The sequence below is a fragment of the Ochlerotatus camptorhynchus genome, unplaced genomic scaffold (assembly GCF_037179485.1).
Source record: "Ochlerotatus camptorhynchus isolate MF236.1 unplaced genomic scaffold, CSIRO-AGI_Acam_v1.1 ptg000367l, whole genome shotgun sequence".
NCBI lineage: Eukaryota > Metazoa > Arthropoda > Insecta > Diptera > Culicidae > Ochlerotatus > Ochlerotatus camptorhynchus.
In genome coordinates this window covers 5,077,897-5,094,645 of record NW_027040855.1, presented here as the reverse complement: position 1 = coordinate 5,094,645, position 16,749 = coordinate 5,077,897, and the positions used below count along the sequence as shown (strand labels likewise).

Genomic DNA, 16,749 nt, shown 5'->3' with positions numbered 1-16,749 from the left:
TACTTTAGAAAATGATAGCTGAGCTTGTTAAAAAATTCCTCAGCTACAACTTTGTTGACAATCACTTTTCGATCAAATGTAAGGAACAGAAAATTATTAATGATTCAAGTCACTGATGTCTTATGATTGTGCTTAATCAACTGTTCAGCAGGCAACATTGGTGTTTATAGCGCTTAGAATAGAGGACAAAATTCATGGCTACTATGTCACACTGCATAATACAGTGTTGCCCACAATACAGTTGCTTAATCTTGCGATAAGATTATCAATCTCTTAAACAATTAATAACTATTTAATTTGACGTTGTTGCGGATAAAAGTTCGCATAAGAATAGCTATAGAATTTGTTAACAGTACAATAAGTAAAAAGGCTAGAAGACAATGAACAAAAAGTTTTGTTTTCCCATAGTAATTTCCATATAAACTTCAAATGGTTTGTGCCAGGTCAGTTTCTTATCAAATGAGTTTAATCTTTCCGAGGCTAATCAGGACCCGATTTGAAACCGTTTGAACACTGTGGAGCGAAAATTTCAAATTTTGCATCAGTCTAATACTCACACCTTGGAGTTATGAACCGACCTGGCAGGTGGTTTGCTTTTTTTTCTGAAATCATCCACATCTTTTTTTTCCTAAGATATATTAACAAACAAATTGAACATAAATCATAAAAGAGACATCTAAAAACCACAAACAAAAACACAACTAACGCACATTCTCGCATTAGGCACCAAGAAAAATGATACGAGTGTGACATTTTATAATATAAATAAGAATTTTATGCCGATTCCCTAAAAAAATGCACTCCCATACTAGAGTTGTGCGAACACAACTGATTCATCTAGCATAGCAGTGACTGGCTGTCGGCAAGTTGACTCTAATACAAAGCAGACAAATGCAGCACATTATGCACATTTTGCTCGACGACCAGGCAGTCGTGTTGAATTATTTGTAGTGCTTGGCATGGATGCTACTTTTTTTCATTCTGCCGAGGCCATTTTCACGCTCCGTCGGTTCAAACGAATGATGAAAGCAACAGCATCCATCCTTCTCCACGCTTTCCACGCGCCCGCTCAAAGTGCACATCCGTTGCAATTGCAAAACAACAAAACGCTTCGCGCTTTATGTCAGCCCGCCATCGTGCTCCCTCGTGTACTCGAAAATCATCTCTTCCAATAACTGCAACTGCAAACAATAATGCGAGAACTTGCCATTTTGTTTCAAGAAGCTGGTGCTGGTGGAAATCGTGACAAATTTGCGATTACTTTTTTATAATTTTCCGAGCGCAGTTTCCATCTCATTTCCCAGTTGATGACAGCAATAATTGCATGTCATTTCACTTGACTTGGCATCGAAAGAAGTCCCACTCGACAACTGGGCAAAAAGAATCTGGGTCCGGAATGGAAAAATCTAAACTTTTATCGTTCCGTTTATGAACCGAGTGCAATTTCCAGTTCAAAACAACACTTTCAAAAGTCGAAAACAGAATGCCAACTGAATCGCGAAGGGGCAATGTCAACGTTGCAGAAGCAATAGCCATAAATCTCTACCATTATCACCTCTTATCGATTGCCATCCATGCCAACACCACGAAGGACGTCGATGCTTGGGAAGGATTTATTTATAGGTGTTTTGTAGAAACTAACGCTAGGGCCGATCCAGTATCGACTATTTACACCCAAACCAAATATCTGATTCGAAAAATGCAATCATGGGTATTTTTTATTACATTATCTGCATATGTTTCTTATGGGCAAAAGAAATAGAAAGAAGATTCACACATCGACCATAATTACACAACTGTAAGATTATGTTACATTCCTCGGTTGGGTGTAAATGGGAACATACCTCACTTGCAGCATTGCCCGAATAGCTCATCCGCTTCACCTTTCGGTAGGTGTCATCGTCGACGGCTTCCTTCAGAGCCTGTTCCAGTGCAGTTTCGAGGCCACGAGCTTCCGGATGGTTCTCCACTTCGGCATATCTGTATGGCAGAGAAAAAGAATGAGGCGATAAAAAAATATTAAAAAAGAAAAATCTTGCATGGATGCCATCTTCAATGTGCGCTGGAATGTGGCCACATGCCCGTGTACTTTCAGATTGCATTATACATGGCTTTGAACGAACTTTGGCGTTGCTATGGACGGGTTATTGAGCTTTTTGAGTGTAAATCGATCAAATTCAAAGGTGACACAAAAGATTAATTCCACGCCAAGGAAAATCGGCAGCTTTTTGAGGATGGATCCATGGATTATCGAATGCAAACCACAAAGGCAAGTTCAGAAATGAACCGAAAACGAGTGTCAATTTAATGTCTATTTTAGCGGATTTAGATTGGGTTTTGTATCATCTTTCCAATATGCTTATTCCTAAAATACAATAAACGTTCAGCGGCTTCGGTAGTGTAGTGGTAAGCGTGACTGCCTCTCACTTCAAACGACCTGAGTTCAGTGCTGATAAATATCAACGTAGTTGAACATGAGGACAACCTTAAAAGATAGACCAACTACCAGCCTGAATTTAAATTTTGACATAAAAGGATTCTCTTGATCAAGGCAACCTCTGAATATCGAAGTCATCATTTGTTTTTGTTCATTCGTGGCTGAATCTTCATTATCGCCTGTGTTGTTGTCAACAAGGTTGCAAATACTCATTTCAGCTAAAATAATGTTTTTCGGAATAATAAAACAAAAAGATGGTGAAATGTCATGTTTTACTTGTAACTAATAAGAAGAGGTTACACAGTATGCGTTTGATATATAAAACCTGTAAATTCTGCTTTCAATGACTCACAATCAGCGATTTTCTGATAGCTGGCTAGAGTGTGTGAAAAATCGCTGATTGTGATTCTCATGATGTGAAATAAACAGGTTTAATTTGTCAAAAACATTCTTTGTATCCTATTCTTGTATCTTACCTATTCAAAATATGATCCTAGCATCGAATTATTTCATAATTAAATAAAAAAAAAAAACATTGTTTTAGCTGAAATGAGTATTTGCATCTTTGGTTGTCAATATAAATATTTGTCTTCAACTTTGTGGCGATGATTTTGAGGATCAATTGCTAAATGATTATTTTCATATTAAACAAATAAAGTGGTGTAAACGTGTTGTGTTAATTTTTACACATCGATGCAAAATTATTCCCTCATGTTGAATTGATTATTATATCGAGGTCCTGGGGTGGACAATATTCAAAATATCATTTTGACCAAAATGAAATTAATTATTTTGATTTTGAGGATCGCTTATGATTTTGATAATTTTTGGTTGGATAATCAAGCACTGCATGAACAAACGCGTATTCGTTGATTTATTTTGAAATTATTTGCTCGATTCGCTCGTACGTGACAGCGAAGATATTCAAAACAAACACAATTAATCAACACTTGGTTGAAGCGCCACTCCTTGCGTGTGATGGTAAATGATAAAAGCAGACACTGCCTGGGTTCAACACCAGTCAGCGTCGTTGGGATTTTCTGAGGCATACGATTTCTGAGCCGTTGGTCCCCAGTCCATGAGTTGATGGGTTGATTGTTAGAGTCCAGGTGTGAGAGCGCTCCATATGCAATTATAGGAACAAATAGCACTACCGTACCTCCACCAGGCATGGAAAATCATTTAAATTCATTTCATGCATTCATTTACATTCATTTGCCTCTAACTTTTTTCATCAACAGCATTCTGCAAAATGATGTAAAGAGCATTAGTAGGTTTTGTTATTAACTACAACTTTTGCCTGTATCTCAAATCTGTATCTATTATGCATCACGAATTAGAGTGGGCAGAACTTGTTACTGTTTTTCAGTGAATCTTAAATACATTCATTGAAAAAAAAAGTAGTGGCTTCTGTTGGCTTTGGTTCGTCATACATAAGAGATACGGATTTGAGTTGTTTGAAAAAGTTGTAGCTTATAACAAAACCTACAAAAGTTCCATTCATCATTTTGCGGAAATCTGTTGATAAAAAAGTTAAGGACAAATGAATGTAAAGCACGAAATGAATGCAAATGATTGTCCATGCCTGACCTCCACTATACGTGCCTTTTTTCTAGTTGTAGTAGTACCCCGATAATTTGGTGCTGGTGACTCTGCCAAACATTACCTTCTTAATGGGACGAATACGGAAATGATGTACAGTCCGCATCGTGCTCTCTTGCCGTGCGGATCTATTTGCTTTTTGCTTAAGGAAGTGTTACTACTACCTAAAGCTACAACAAATTTAAACAGCACTTTTCAGTGCTCAACCTGTAAAAATTTTCTACCTTGTTCAACTCCTCTTATTCCTCTTCGATCCTTGTTTGGACCCTACCCGAGGTAATCCTTCTTGGATATCGATTTGGAAAATTCCTCTTCGATCCTTCAGATTCTTATAGTAATCTGCTTGGAAGTCGATTTGGATAAAAAAATTTACTGCCGCCATGGCGCCTAAACGCAAAAGAAAGGGGCAAACTCTTGACCCCCCTTCTGAAGAAATTAATTTGAGTAATCAATTTGATTTGCTCACGGATGATGAGAATGATCCATCATCCAAGAAAAATTCTAGTAAACTTTCCCGGCTTAATGCCAAGAAGGAAAAGATTCCCCCTATTGTGATAACCACTACCGATTTCCATGCTCTTCGCATGGAACTTTTGAATTTCGTGAAAGTTAAGTTTTCACTACAAATTGGACGTCGGGGTGAATGCCGTGTATTGGCTGAAACCTTGGACGAATTTAAATGTCTTCTCAAGTATCTTACTGAGAAGAAGCACAAATTTTTTACTTACGACACCAAAACTGAACGTGTGTTCAAGGTTGTCATGAAAGGACTGCCCAGTGGTGAATCCCTGGATCAGATCAAAGATGAACTGGCAAAATTACTTGGAGTTGTGCCACTCCAAGTAATCAAAATGAAAATGAAATCCCGTCCTGGCGATTCGCGCAACGGGATTTCTAATGATTTTTATTTAGTTCACTTCAAGTCTAGTGAACTAAACAACCTTAAGGCCTTAGGAAAAGCTAGCCTTATGCTCCATGTCCGAGTGAAGTGGGAACACTTCAGGAAGACTGGAGGAAATTTCCAAAACCTCACTCAGTGCCGTAAGTGCCAGGGATGGGGTCACGGAACTAAAAATTGCTACATGCCAGCTAAATGCATGAATTGTGGTGATTCCTCTCACGCAAAGGACGACTGTCCTGTGAAGGAAGATCCTAAGAAATTTAAATGTTCAAATTGTGGTGAAAACCACAAATCCAATTTTTGGGAATGTAAGACTCGCAAAGCGATCCTACAATCTCGTTCTAACCGACAGGTAGGAAACGCTCAACGTTTCCGACCAGGTACAAATTCCTCTGCTGTTAACAACGGTCAGCGAGGAACAAATTCTACATTCGTACCCGTAGGTACAAATATCACCCCTGCTTCAAATTTTTCATCTGTACCTACTCCCCTCGCTGCTAACAATGTTCAGCGAGTTAATGGAGCTACCTATGCTGCTATTGCAGCGGGTAGAAATCAAAATACTAACCAACGTTCTAACGGAAATTTTGACAATTTTGACTTAGGAAGCATTACTGCCCCCAAAATGAAATTTTTACAGAATTCATTAATTGACATGATTTCTGATATGCTTAAATCTAACTCCATGTTTGATGCTATTCAAACTGGAGTAAAATTTGCAAATAAAATTGTCATGACTTTAAAATTCAGTAATGGATTTTAAAGCATTAAATATTGTAAATTGGAATGCTCGATCTCTTAAAGATAATGAAGACGAGCTATTTAACTTTTTGAGAGTTCATAACGTGCATATTGCCGTTATAACTGAAACGTTCCTTAAACCTGCCCATAAGGTTAAGAAGGACGCAAATTACTTGATTTATAGAAATGATCGTCTTGATGGACCCTGTGGTGGCGTTGCCATCATTATTCATAGACGAATCAAACATAAAATTCTTTCTTCATTTGAAGCCAAAGTTTTTGAAACTTTGGGAGTTTCTGTTGAAACAAAATTTGGACAACTTACGTTTATAGCTGCCTATTTGCCATTCCAATGCGTAGGCCAGAAAAAGAATTTTCTCAAGGGTGACCTCCAGAAACTTACCCGTCATAGGTCTAAATTCTTCATTATTGGTGATTTTAATTCAAAACACCGCTCATGGAATAATGCTCAAAGTAATTCCAATGGTAATATTCTGTTTGATGATTGTTCTGCAGGTTATTACACTATTCAATATCCAAACAGCCCAACATGCTTTTCTTCTGCAAGAAATCCCTCCACTATTGATATGGTCTTAACTGATTCATGTCAACTTTGTAGCCAATTGGTTACCCATGCTGACTTCGGTTCTGATCACCTTCCAGTAACTTTTGAAATATCCCAAGAAATAATTTCTAATCCCAACAGCTTTACTTTCAATTACCATAGGGCTGATTGGGAGCATTATCGAACATTTATGGAATATAACTTCAATCCAAACATTCCTTTGCAAACCAAAGATGAAATTAATTATGCTCTTGAATCTCTGACTACTTCTATAGTTGAAGCAAGAGCTGCCTCAGTACCAAAATGCGAGGTTAAATTCGATTCAATTATAATAGACGACGATCTTCAGCTCTTGATCCGTCTTAAAAATGTCCGTAGGAGACAATTTCAAAGAACACGCGATCCTGCCATGAAAGTTATCTGGCGGGATTTGCAAAAACAAATTAAAAAGCGATTCTCTGCCCTGAGGAACAAAACTTTTGAAAATAATGTTTCTAAATTAGACCCGAGTTCCAAACCCTTTTGGAAACTCACAAAAATTTTGAAAAAACCTCAAAAGCCAATTCCAGCGCTTAAAGAAGGTGGTAAAATTTTGATCACAAATTTGGAAATGCTCAGAAACTTGCTAAGCAATTCGAGAGTTCCCATAATTTCAGTTTGGGTCTTACAAGTCCTATTGAGAATCAGGTTGCTCGGTATTTTCGGAATATTTTCTCTGGGGAAAATATTTTTGATGATTCCTGGGGGACTGATTTGAACGAAGTAAGGTCTATAACTAAAACATTTCAAAATATGAAAGCTCCAGGTGATGATGGAATTTTCTATATCCTCATCAAAAAACTCCCAGAGAGTACCTTGTCTTTCCTGGTAAAATTATTTAACAGATGTTTCCATTTGGCATACTTTCCTGATAAATGGAAAAACGCAAAAGTTGTTCCAATTTTGAAGCCGGATAAAAATCCAGCTGAAGCTTCTAGCTACCGTCCAATAAGTTTGCTTTCTTCAATAAGTAAACTTTTTGAAAAAATAATTTTGAATAGAATGATGCTTCACATCAATACGAACTCAATTTTTGCAAATGAGCAGTTTGGATTTCGCCATGGGCATTCAACTCTTGAGAGTTACCAATTTAATTCGTTCAAACAAATCTGAAGGCCACTCAACTGGAGTTGCTCTTCTAGACATAGAAAAAGCATTCGACAGTGTTTGGCATGAAGGTTTGATTGCTAAATTGAAAAAGTTTAATTTTCCACTTTATATTATGAAATTAGTTCAATTATTTAACCGACAGATCTCTGCAGGTAAATTATCAAAATTCCAAATCTAATCGACTACCTGTTAGAGCAGGAGTTCCTCAGGGTAGCATTCTTGGGCCTATATTGTATAACATTTTCACTTCGGACCTCCCTGATTTGCCTCAGGGTTGCCACAAATCTTTGTTCGCTGATGACACAGGCATTTCCGCTAAAGGAAGAAGTCTTCGTGTTATTTGCAGCAGACTGCAGAAAAGTTTAGATATTTTCTCTTCTTATTTACAAAAATGGAAGATTTCTCCCAACGCTTCCAAAACTCAACTTATAATATTTCCACATAAGCCCAGGGCTTCCTTTTTGAAACCTAGTAGTAGGCACATAGTCACTATGAACGGAGTTCCAATTTCCTGGTCAAACCAAGTGCCAAATTATCTTGGATTAATACTTGACCATAAATTAACTTTTAAAGATCACATTGAGGGCATTCAAGCCAAATGTAACAAATATATAAAATGTTTGTATCCTCTTATAAACAGGAAATCCAAACTTTGCCTGACGAATAAACTTCTAATATTTAAAAAAGTTTTTAGACCGGCCATGCTTTACGCTGTGCCAATATGGTCTAGTTGTTGCACTACCAGGAAAAAAGCACTTCAAAGGATTCAGAACAAAATTCTGAAGATGATTTTGAAGTTGCCTCCCTGGTACAGTACTACCGAAGTACATAGAATTTCGAATGTTGAGACTTTAGCACAAATGTCCAACAAAATAATTAATAATTTCCGGCAAAAATCGTTACAATCCTCAATTGCAACGATTAATTCCCTTTATACTTAGATAAGATTTAGTTTTAGTTATTTAGTTTTAAGCTATCAATTGTTATACTGACATGCAGGTTTAAAAAACCTGTTTAAAATACTGAATTGCCAAGACAGGAACAATGTAAAAACACTTAGATATATATCAAAACAATTAAGGCTGGTAAGTTACTGTAGTAACTGGAGCACCTAGGTTAAAAATGAAATGTAATTTATTTTGAATTTGGAACAAATAAAGAGTTAAAAAAAAAAAAAAAAAAAAAAACGGAAATGATGTACAGTAAATAAAATCCAAGTTTAAAATTAATCTTACAAAATCAGTTTATTAACTCATTTTATTATTTGGTGTAGCCTGTATGCCTTTGACCAGTACAAAACTGAAAACTTAAGGGGGTCTCCCGAGCAAAGTAAAATATCAAATTGATAACAAGTTCACTTTTTGATAACTGAATATGTTATCATTATGGTTGAATTAACAGCCAACATAACAAAAATGATAACAAAAAATTGCTCGTTGTATATCACAAAAATAACTAATTTTGTTATCATTGGTAATATCTTGATAACAAATTCTGTAAGCCATACAAATTTATTCCATAAATTTCAAATCATGTTATCATTTTGATATCAAAGCCTTACGCTGATCACTGGAATATGATTAGGGATTAAAAGCACTATTTTTTATTGTTTCAATGCGAATAATATTTAAAGTTTTGAACTAACCTTGCATCGTTAATAAATATATAGTGAATTTTTCATGATAACAACTGATAACAAAATTGATCAAGGCTGATAACTAAATAAGCTATGCGATAACAACTGAAAACAAAATGATATCTGGGATAACATTTGTTATCTAGATGATATCGGGTTGTTATTCTACTTTGCTAGGGTTACAAATCTTTCGGCCGTTTTCAAACTGTTTTTCAATATTTTTTAAGGTGAAATGAATACTTTTAACTCCATCAATGTTTAAATCATGTATATTAACAAAAGAAGATTTCAATTATATTTTTGTTGTAAAAATAAGTTCCACTTCCACGAGGAATCACTGGGATATTGGGTTAGAAGGTAAGGTTGGGATTGCAGCAGGTTTCGTTTTAGTAAACGATAAGCTCAATTGATGTCCTAACGATCATATAACGAGAAGGAGCTTGAGATTGAACCCATGATATTCTGCCCAGTAAGCAAAAAAGTTTGCCACTAGGTAAACGAGCTCCTTTTATAACAACACACCAATGATCGATTTGATGTTATTCCAATGTATTCACATTAACAAATAAAGCGATTTACGAATCTTGCCAAGCCTCTCATATCACATCATACAAGCTACGATCGCATTGTTATTGCAACCATTCAAAACCGGCCTCTACGGTGACGTTGATAACGATGCTAAGTTTCACAAAACACACGATAATCAAGCAGAATCTGGGAATTATTCAAACTCAAACTCGACGGCGGTGCCCTTTACACAAGAATAAGCCTCTACGACCGATGATCTTTCAAACCTACAGATAAAAAAGCTACGAAAAGTGCTTATTAAATTCTAATTTTACGCGACGTTCCTTGTTTCAATTTGGTCCTTACGTAAGACGGGAACAAAATCCATAAAACTTTCACATTTTGTTTTTTGGGCTACCGTGCTCCTTATTTCACAAAGTAAACTACGACTAAGGCGATGATTTTACTAGCGTACAAATATTGCATATATTTTACGCTATCTCGCCGGAATTCTATAGACTTCTCTGACACCCGTGAAACGCACAAGCACCATTGCAGAATTCGGGATAAATAACAAGTACTAGTACAAGAAAACCTTTGAATTTACCCAAAGTTCCGCAACAAAACACCCACGCAACTCACAAACGTCAGAGAAGGCTATTGCGTTTTGAAACGACTGTTTTCTCGTTCATATTTCACCGGACCGCCCCGATTATACTTCAAAATACCGCATCAAAACCACCAAACCACATAACCAAACACGACCCGCCGTGACTACCGTCAGTCTTCATCCTCCGCCCTCATGATCGTGTTAAAGACACACCTAACAACACATCAAAAACTAATCGGTCAAATGCCAAGCTTGCATGTTCGATCGTGACATTTATTAAAATCATAATGGATTATTCGTCGACAACTAAGCGTAAAAACCCAAGGAGCATGCTTCATGCGACCGAGGTCATCGCTCTGACAAATGAATCTCGATTACTCCTCCGAAGGGACGCATCTGCTCCCGAAAATAACGCATCCGACCGCAATCTAGCACAACCGGCATTCCGCCCACGCATGCCAACAATTTATATTAATTTTGCTCTACCCGATAGGGGTGCCAGCTCACGGGGGCGAACCACCAGCCACACCAAACCGACCATCAAACGCGCCTCCCACAAAAGCAAGACACGTACCTTCGAAAATGCAATTGAGAAAAGTATCGGGGAGCGCATTCCCGATGCCTATTTTTCTCTAGTCATTTTTGAAAAATTCCTCCTCCAGCGATTCCAACTACACAATCACCGGGAATTTCTGTCATATAACCAACAATATGAGTAAATTTGGAATCGGGGTGACGTACAAGGACTGAAACCCCATATCGGACGCCATTTTGAAATTCAAGATGGCGGTTTTCGGTTGCGGAAAAACAGAAAAATACTGTCAAGTACAGATATCTGACGACATTTTTAAATCTAAAACGGTGGCATCCGGTTACAGAAAAACTGGCAAATACTGTCAGATATCCCATAACATGGGTATTTTTAGAATCGGGGTGACGTATAGGAACCTGAAACCCATGTCTGATGCCAATTTTACATCCAAGATGGTGGCTTTCAGTTAGAGAAAAAACTAAAACGTAGTATCACATACTCTACAATATGGGTATTTTGCGAATCAAAGTGACGTGTAGGGTCCGGAAATACATATCTGATGCATTGGCGTAGCTAGACAATTTATCTGGAGGGGGCCTGGCTCCCCTGGGACCCCCATTAGCTACGCCAATGGTCTGATGCCATTTTGAAATCCAAGATCAGACACGGATTTTTGGGCCCTACACGTCACCCCAATTCCATAAATACCCATATTGTAGGATATTTTACAGCATTTCCAAAATTTTCTCCAGCCGGAAGAGGCCAGCTCAGATTTCAAAATTACGCCAGATATCGATTTCCGGTTCCTACACGTCACGCCAATCCCAAAAATACCCACATTGTGGAGTAATTGACAGTATTTCCCAGTTTCCCAAAATCACAAATTAATTAATTTAGCTTTATTTAGGAGGCTTTCAGCCTTAGGCTGGTTCGCCTCCAAAGACCAAAATCACAAAAAAAAAAAAAAAACTCGTTATTTGGAATTTACTTTGTATAAAGAGGGACGAAAACTGCGTAAAAAAGACTTCGTTAACGGAAGTAACACACAGTTCAAACAAAACGCTTAATTTTACGTTGAACTAAATGTAACAAAACAACTGCATGATATATATACCGTAAAATTACGTATGTTCTGAAAATTAAATTACCATTTAATTGATTGCGTAAATTAACATAAGTCTGCAGTGCTGTGTAAAATTCAGTGTTTTTTTAACTTTACGTGTACTATGGCATTTCTAGGTTACGGCTTAAAACTTTATTTTTTATTTCATAGAAGTATTCATTCTTAATAATTAGAAACTTTCACATTTTAGTTCTTCTGATATCACTACAAGTGAGTTGATCAAGTTTACACTTTCAATTCGCGTTCAAGTCAGTTGAATTCAATTGACTTGCCCTGTCTAAACCCAACTTAAAGGACGAGGCAATGAAAGAGCCAACAAAAACATTCAGTCACTCACAAACAGGCGACTCACACCACTAGCCTTCCCTCACATAGCATGTAATTGAGGCATTTTTCCATAGAAAATGTACGCTCAGTCATTCAAAACAAGTCTAGACTAACATTTGAAAAGGGTGGGATTCAAAAATCATCACATAGAAAAAATCGCTTCCGGATTTTGATGACCTAAATATTAATCCTATTCCACGAATTTCCAGTTTCTGGATGATTTTATTAGCTTAGCATTTAGTTAATAGTGTAATCTATGCATCACTAAAAACTCAAAAAAAGTTTGTTTTGCCGTTTTTCATATAGCAGAAAACTTTATACGCCCTGATAATTTCTTACATGTTGTTACACCCCGGAGCTTCCACCCTTTGAACTACCAACAGTGGGGATATGCCGTGGAAATACACTCTCGGGATTTTTTGTTTGTTGTTCCACCTTGATTCTTCATTCGCAAATTTTGTGAGAGTGGAATAAGGTGATCCAAGAGACGATTCTCAGTGGAACTGACAGCTAGAAATCTAGAGTGTGTGAGTAATCTGGTGTTAATGGTGCTGAATGTAAACATAAACAAAGCAGAAATTCATATGAGAATAAACAGCCAGTTCTACTGTGATGTGTCAAAATTTCTTGATAAACAAAAAAGTCAGCTGATCGCAACTGTTTCGTGGACAGCCTTATTACGACCAGAGATGTTTTGGTCTTCTTTTTGTTCGTTGTTTACACGTGTAATATCAATCGGATGCATTTCAAATGAATTGGACGTGACTAGATACTACATAATCAGTACGTTAGGCATATAAAAACAATAAAATTCGTAGCTCTGGTGCAATGCGCAACAACCAGATGCATCACAGACAAGGAATCAAAGATATCTCCAAATGACAAAATGACAAGCGATCAACGAACCGAATTATAACGCTATGTCAGAAGTGGAAAGCAATAATGATAGGGTAGAGCGCTACTTCACCGTAATCGTCCATTTCCGTTCTATCGAGCAGAAAACATCAGTATGCAAAGCAGGCAAGCAATATATCATTATCCTTCTACCACTCCGATCGAGCTATGTTACAGAGAGAGTTTGTCATGGTAGTCGTAGCAACCGTTTTGTCTGTATCGTTGGTTGCTTAATGTGTTTGGATTCGCTGATCATAAGCGAACCCCACACGGTAAGAAATATTGTCAATACTTACAAGTATTGACAATAATATTGATGCTGTGAATACAAAAATATTGCCAATACCGATGTATTGACGTCAATTTAGAATGTATTGACAATACGATTATTGTTAATACAAACAGTCGTGTAGGGTCCACTATGGAGTTGAAAATTGGAAATACATCATGCAAAAGGAAACGTTTCTGATAATTTGAAACGATATTTCCTTCTACTTTTTCAAGTTTATCGAGTAGTTTCTGAACTGTTCTCTCTATATGAGGTAAAATGTGGTTTGTTTACATGTTGGCTCTTTCGCCCCTTTCAAAAGTTAGTCAACAAGTATTGGGTACCATAACGGAAGAATAAACGCGCTGACTGAGCTACTAACTGAGCTACTGACTGACTGTCAGTGACTCGTTTACCTCTCAATCATTCAGACTCTCACGAGGCAGTGAATGATGAGGCACTTCATATTCATATGAAAATGCTCATTGAACCTGACTGTTTTGCGCACTGGCTGTATGATCAGGTGCTGACCTAATTCAACGGATTCATCCCTTACCCGTGCAGGAACTATTATCTCGATACCTTAAATTGGTATCAAATTTTGCTAATGAAATTACAAAACAATACCACACAGCTATTTCTGTGGTATCCAAACATAAACTTTTTGATATTTACAAAGTATTTTGCATGCAATTTGTTGATACTATTCTTTGGTATTTTACCTCTAATGTCAGGCTGATCAACACCAGATTTTGGTGTTTTCGCACAAGTTTGTCGGTAAGCTTAAGATATGGCAGAGAATCTGCAGCTGTGGCCAGAAGACTCTGATTTTCATCGCAACCAACAATATGAACAAAATTCTTGAAAAACGTGTATGAAATGTATTGGGGTATCATCGAAGCTAAACTGAAGAAGAGTGGAAAAATTGCTAAGTAAACTATTTCAATGGCCAGATACTGGAGAAAAACTGCCAGCGCAGAAGTTGATGGCACGTATCAAGGCCAAAGTGTATTTAAACTACTATAAATACATAACATTTTCTTATGATAACGTTTTATATTAAACCAAACAGATTCTGAGATACATCCGATTGAAAGTGTAACGATTCTAAATTGGCTTGACTTTATAAGTTTAAATCCATGTATACTATAACCAACCTCAGTTTCCAAGATACTTATGGATACTAATGATCTCCACAGCAAATAAACTCCGTTTATCATGCTGTAAAATGAATCTTGTTGCAAGTGCAGCCAACTTAGCTATTAATTTTAGCTTTTTTATGCATAAAAACCACAAATCTCTTTCAATTATAGAGTTACAAATTTGGTTTCTTCAGCAAAGTTGTGTATTGAGCAAAGTTGCTTGAAATTATACTTTCTAGAACTTTGTCAAGAAAACCTACTCTCTATCTGTGGAATTAAAATGTTAGATTTCTGATATACAGTTGCACCTTAAGAAAACTTAAGGTATTTCAAAAGATGCGGAAGATAAATTAAGGATATCTTCTGAACGTACAAAATGTACGCGCATTCACCAAAAACGAATATGTTGGAGAGTTACCGAGCAGAGAATGAAAAGAAAATAAAAATAAAATTTGATATTTTGATATGAGCGTTCGTGATAACATATTTTGCCAACCGTGTGGTCGAATTAACAGTAATCATAACAAAAATGAGATCTAAATGGTATACGAATTATATTATATAGATAAATAATTATCAGAGTTGGTTGGAAATGATATCTATCATGAAGCTTTAGTGTGATAATTTATTAGCTAGAGAATCGTCTTAGAAGAGGGTAGGTAGATAGTTCCGTTAGAGTACGGCAGTATGAAAATTGAATAGAAGTTGAAAATGAGCGAAGGGCCATTAATGCGACAGTATAAGTCAATTGCACACTCTTTGCCTGACCCGTTCGATGTACGCGGAGATTTGAAGTATGTTTTCAACTCTATAGGCAAAAAGTGTGCGCCTGACTTTGCTCAAATACTGCCTGTGGCTGTGGAATAGTTCTAGCGACGTTTCATCACTACCTAAAGCCCCACGTTGTGAGAGCATTTTCAGCCGATCTTGTGTTATAATGCAATTCTTCTTTACCCAACTATTGTGTTGCTCCTCTCGTCATGACCAACGTGGTCATCTCAGAGAGAAAGCAGTAGGGTGGTTGTTGCGTGCTGTACCATAATCAGCATTATTGACGGCTACTCCCGCCTTGAGTTGTTACATTCAAGTGTTTTATGTTACTTCATACGCGAAGTTTTCGATTTTCAGAGTTGGTTGGAAATGCTATCTAACATGAGGCTTTAGTGTGATAATTTATTAGCTAGAGAATGGCCTTAGAAGAGGGTAGGTAGATAGTAGGCAAAGAGTGTGCGTTTGACTTGCACTGTCGCATTAATGGCCCTTCGTTCATTTTCAACTTCTATTCAATTTCCATACTGCCGTACACTAACGGAACTACCTACATACCCTCTTCTAAGACCCTTCTCTAGCCAATAAATTATCACACTAAAGCTAGCATTTCCAACCAACTTTGAAAATCACGAACTTGGCGTTTGAAGTAACATAAAAACACTTTGAATATAACAAATCAGGTTTTCTTGATCGCTTTTGTCATTATAGACAAGTAATAAACTCATCTCTAATTTGGTACCCGAAGAAAACCGAAAAGTTAAAATATGACGAACGATTGCAGTTTATTAGATCCAATAGTATAGAAACAGATAATATGATATTTTTAAATTTAGAATTTAGTTTTCATGACAAATTCCAGTGGAATTAAATTCAATGTAGGACCCACAAATCATGTAAAAAATGATGCTACGATGACTCTTATATTATTATGAATGTTCGATTCCTTCGCATCGAACATACTTTAACAGACATGAATGACGATATTTATTTTGTTGGAAGAGAACTGATATCTAATGAGATTTATGACAACATGTTTAAACATGAGCTAAGTAATCGACTAAGCCTACGAAAGTTAAATAACAATATTTGGCAATGTTTTAGTATTAGTATGAGAGACGAACAGAACGAAATCAAAATTAAACCGATATGTACATTTTATTCGAAGGTAGATCAATATCAATAAATGTTGTAAAATATATCTGTAAAAATCAATCATAAAAAATGCAGATTTCAGTGATAAATGTGGATGCTCTTTTATAAAATATCAATTTTTGCTTTTTATTATATTTGTTAGAAAAATTCCAAATTATATCAAACATTCAATTGCAATAAAAAAAAAATAGCTGCTTAAAATAAGTTATAAACATGATTTCAAAAACATAATTTGATAGTATTTGGATATGTAAATTAACTCGGGTAACCCACCTTAAATTGAAGAAACGCGACTGAAGTATATTTCTCCCCGTTGTACCATATGGGATGATTACGAGGTGAATTTTGGGGATCCTTCTTCGGGCAAACATGGAGTAACGGAGGTGCACCCA

General features: G+C 36.6%; 2 protein-coding genes across 2 annotated transcripts in view; one reads left to right on the top strand and one right to left on the bottom strand.

Moving 5' to 3' along the window:
* The window catches only part of LOC135709864 (uncharacterized), a 949,216-nt gene that overhangs the window by 476,907 nt on the left and 455,560 nt on the right, over positions 1–16,749 (top strand). The window lies entirely within an intron of this gene.
* Positions 1–16,749, bottom strand: part of LOC135709869 (uncharacterized) — a 147,776-nt gene that overhangs the window by 11,960 nt on the left and 119,067 nt on the right. The window contains exon 12 of the mRNA XM_065232302.1: positions 1,845–1,980. Within this exon, the coding sequence (XP_065088374.1) occupies positions 1,845–1,980 (136 nt within the window). The remainder of the gene's footprint in view (positions 1–1,844; positions 1,981–16,749) is intronic.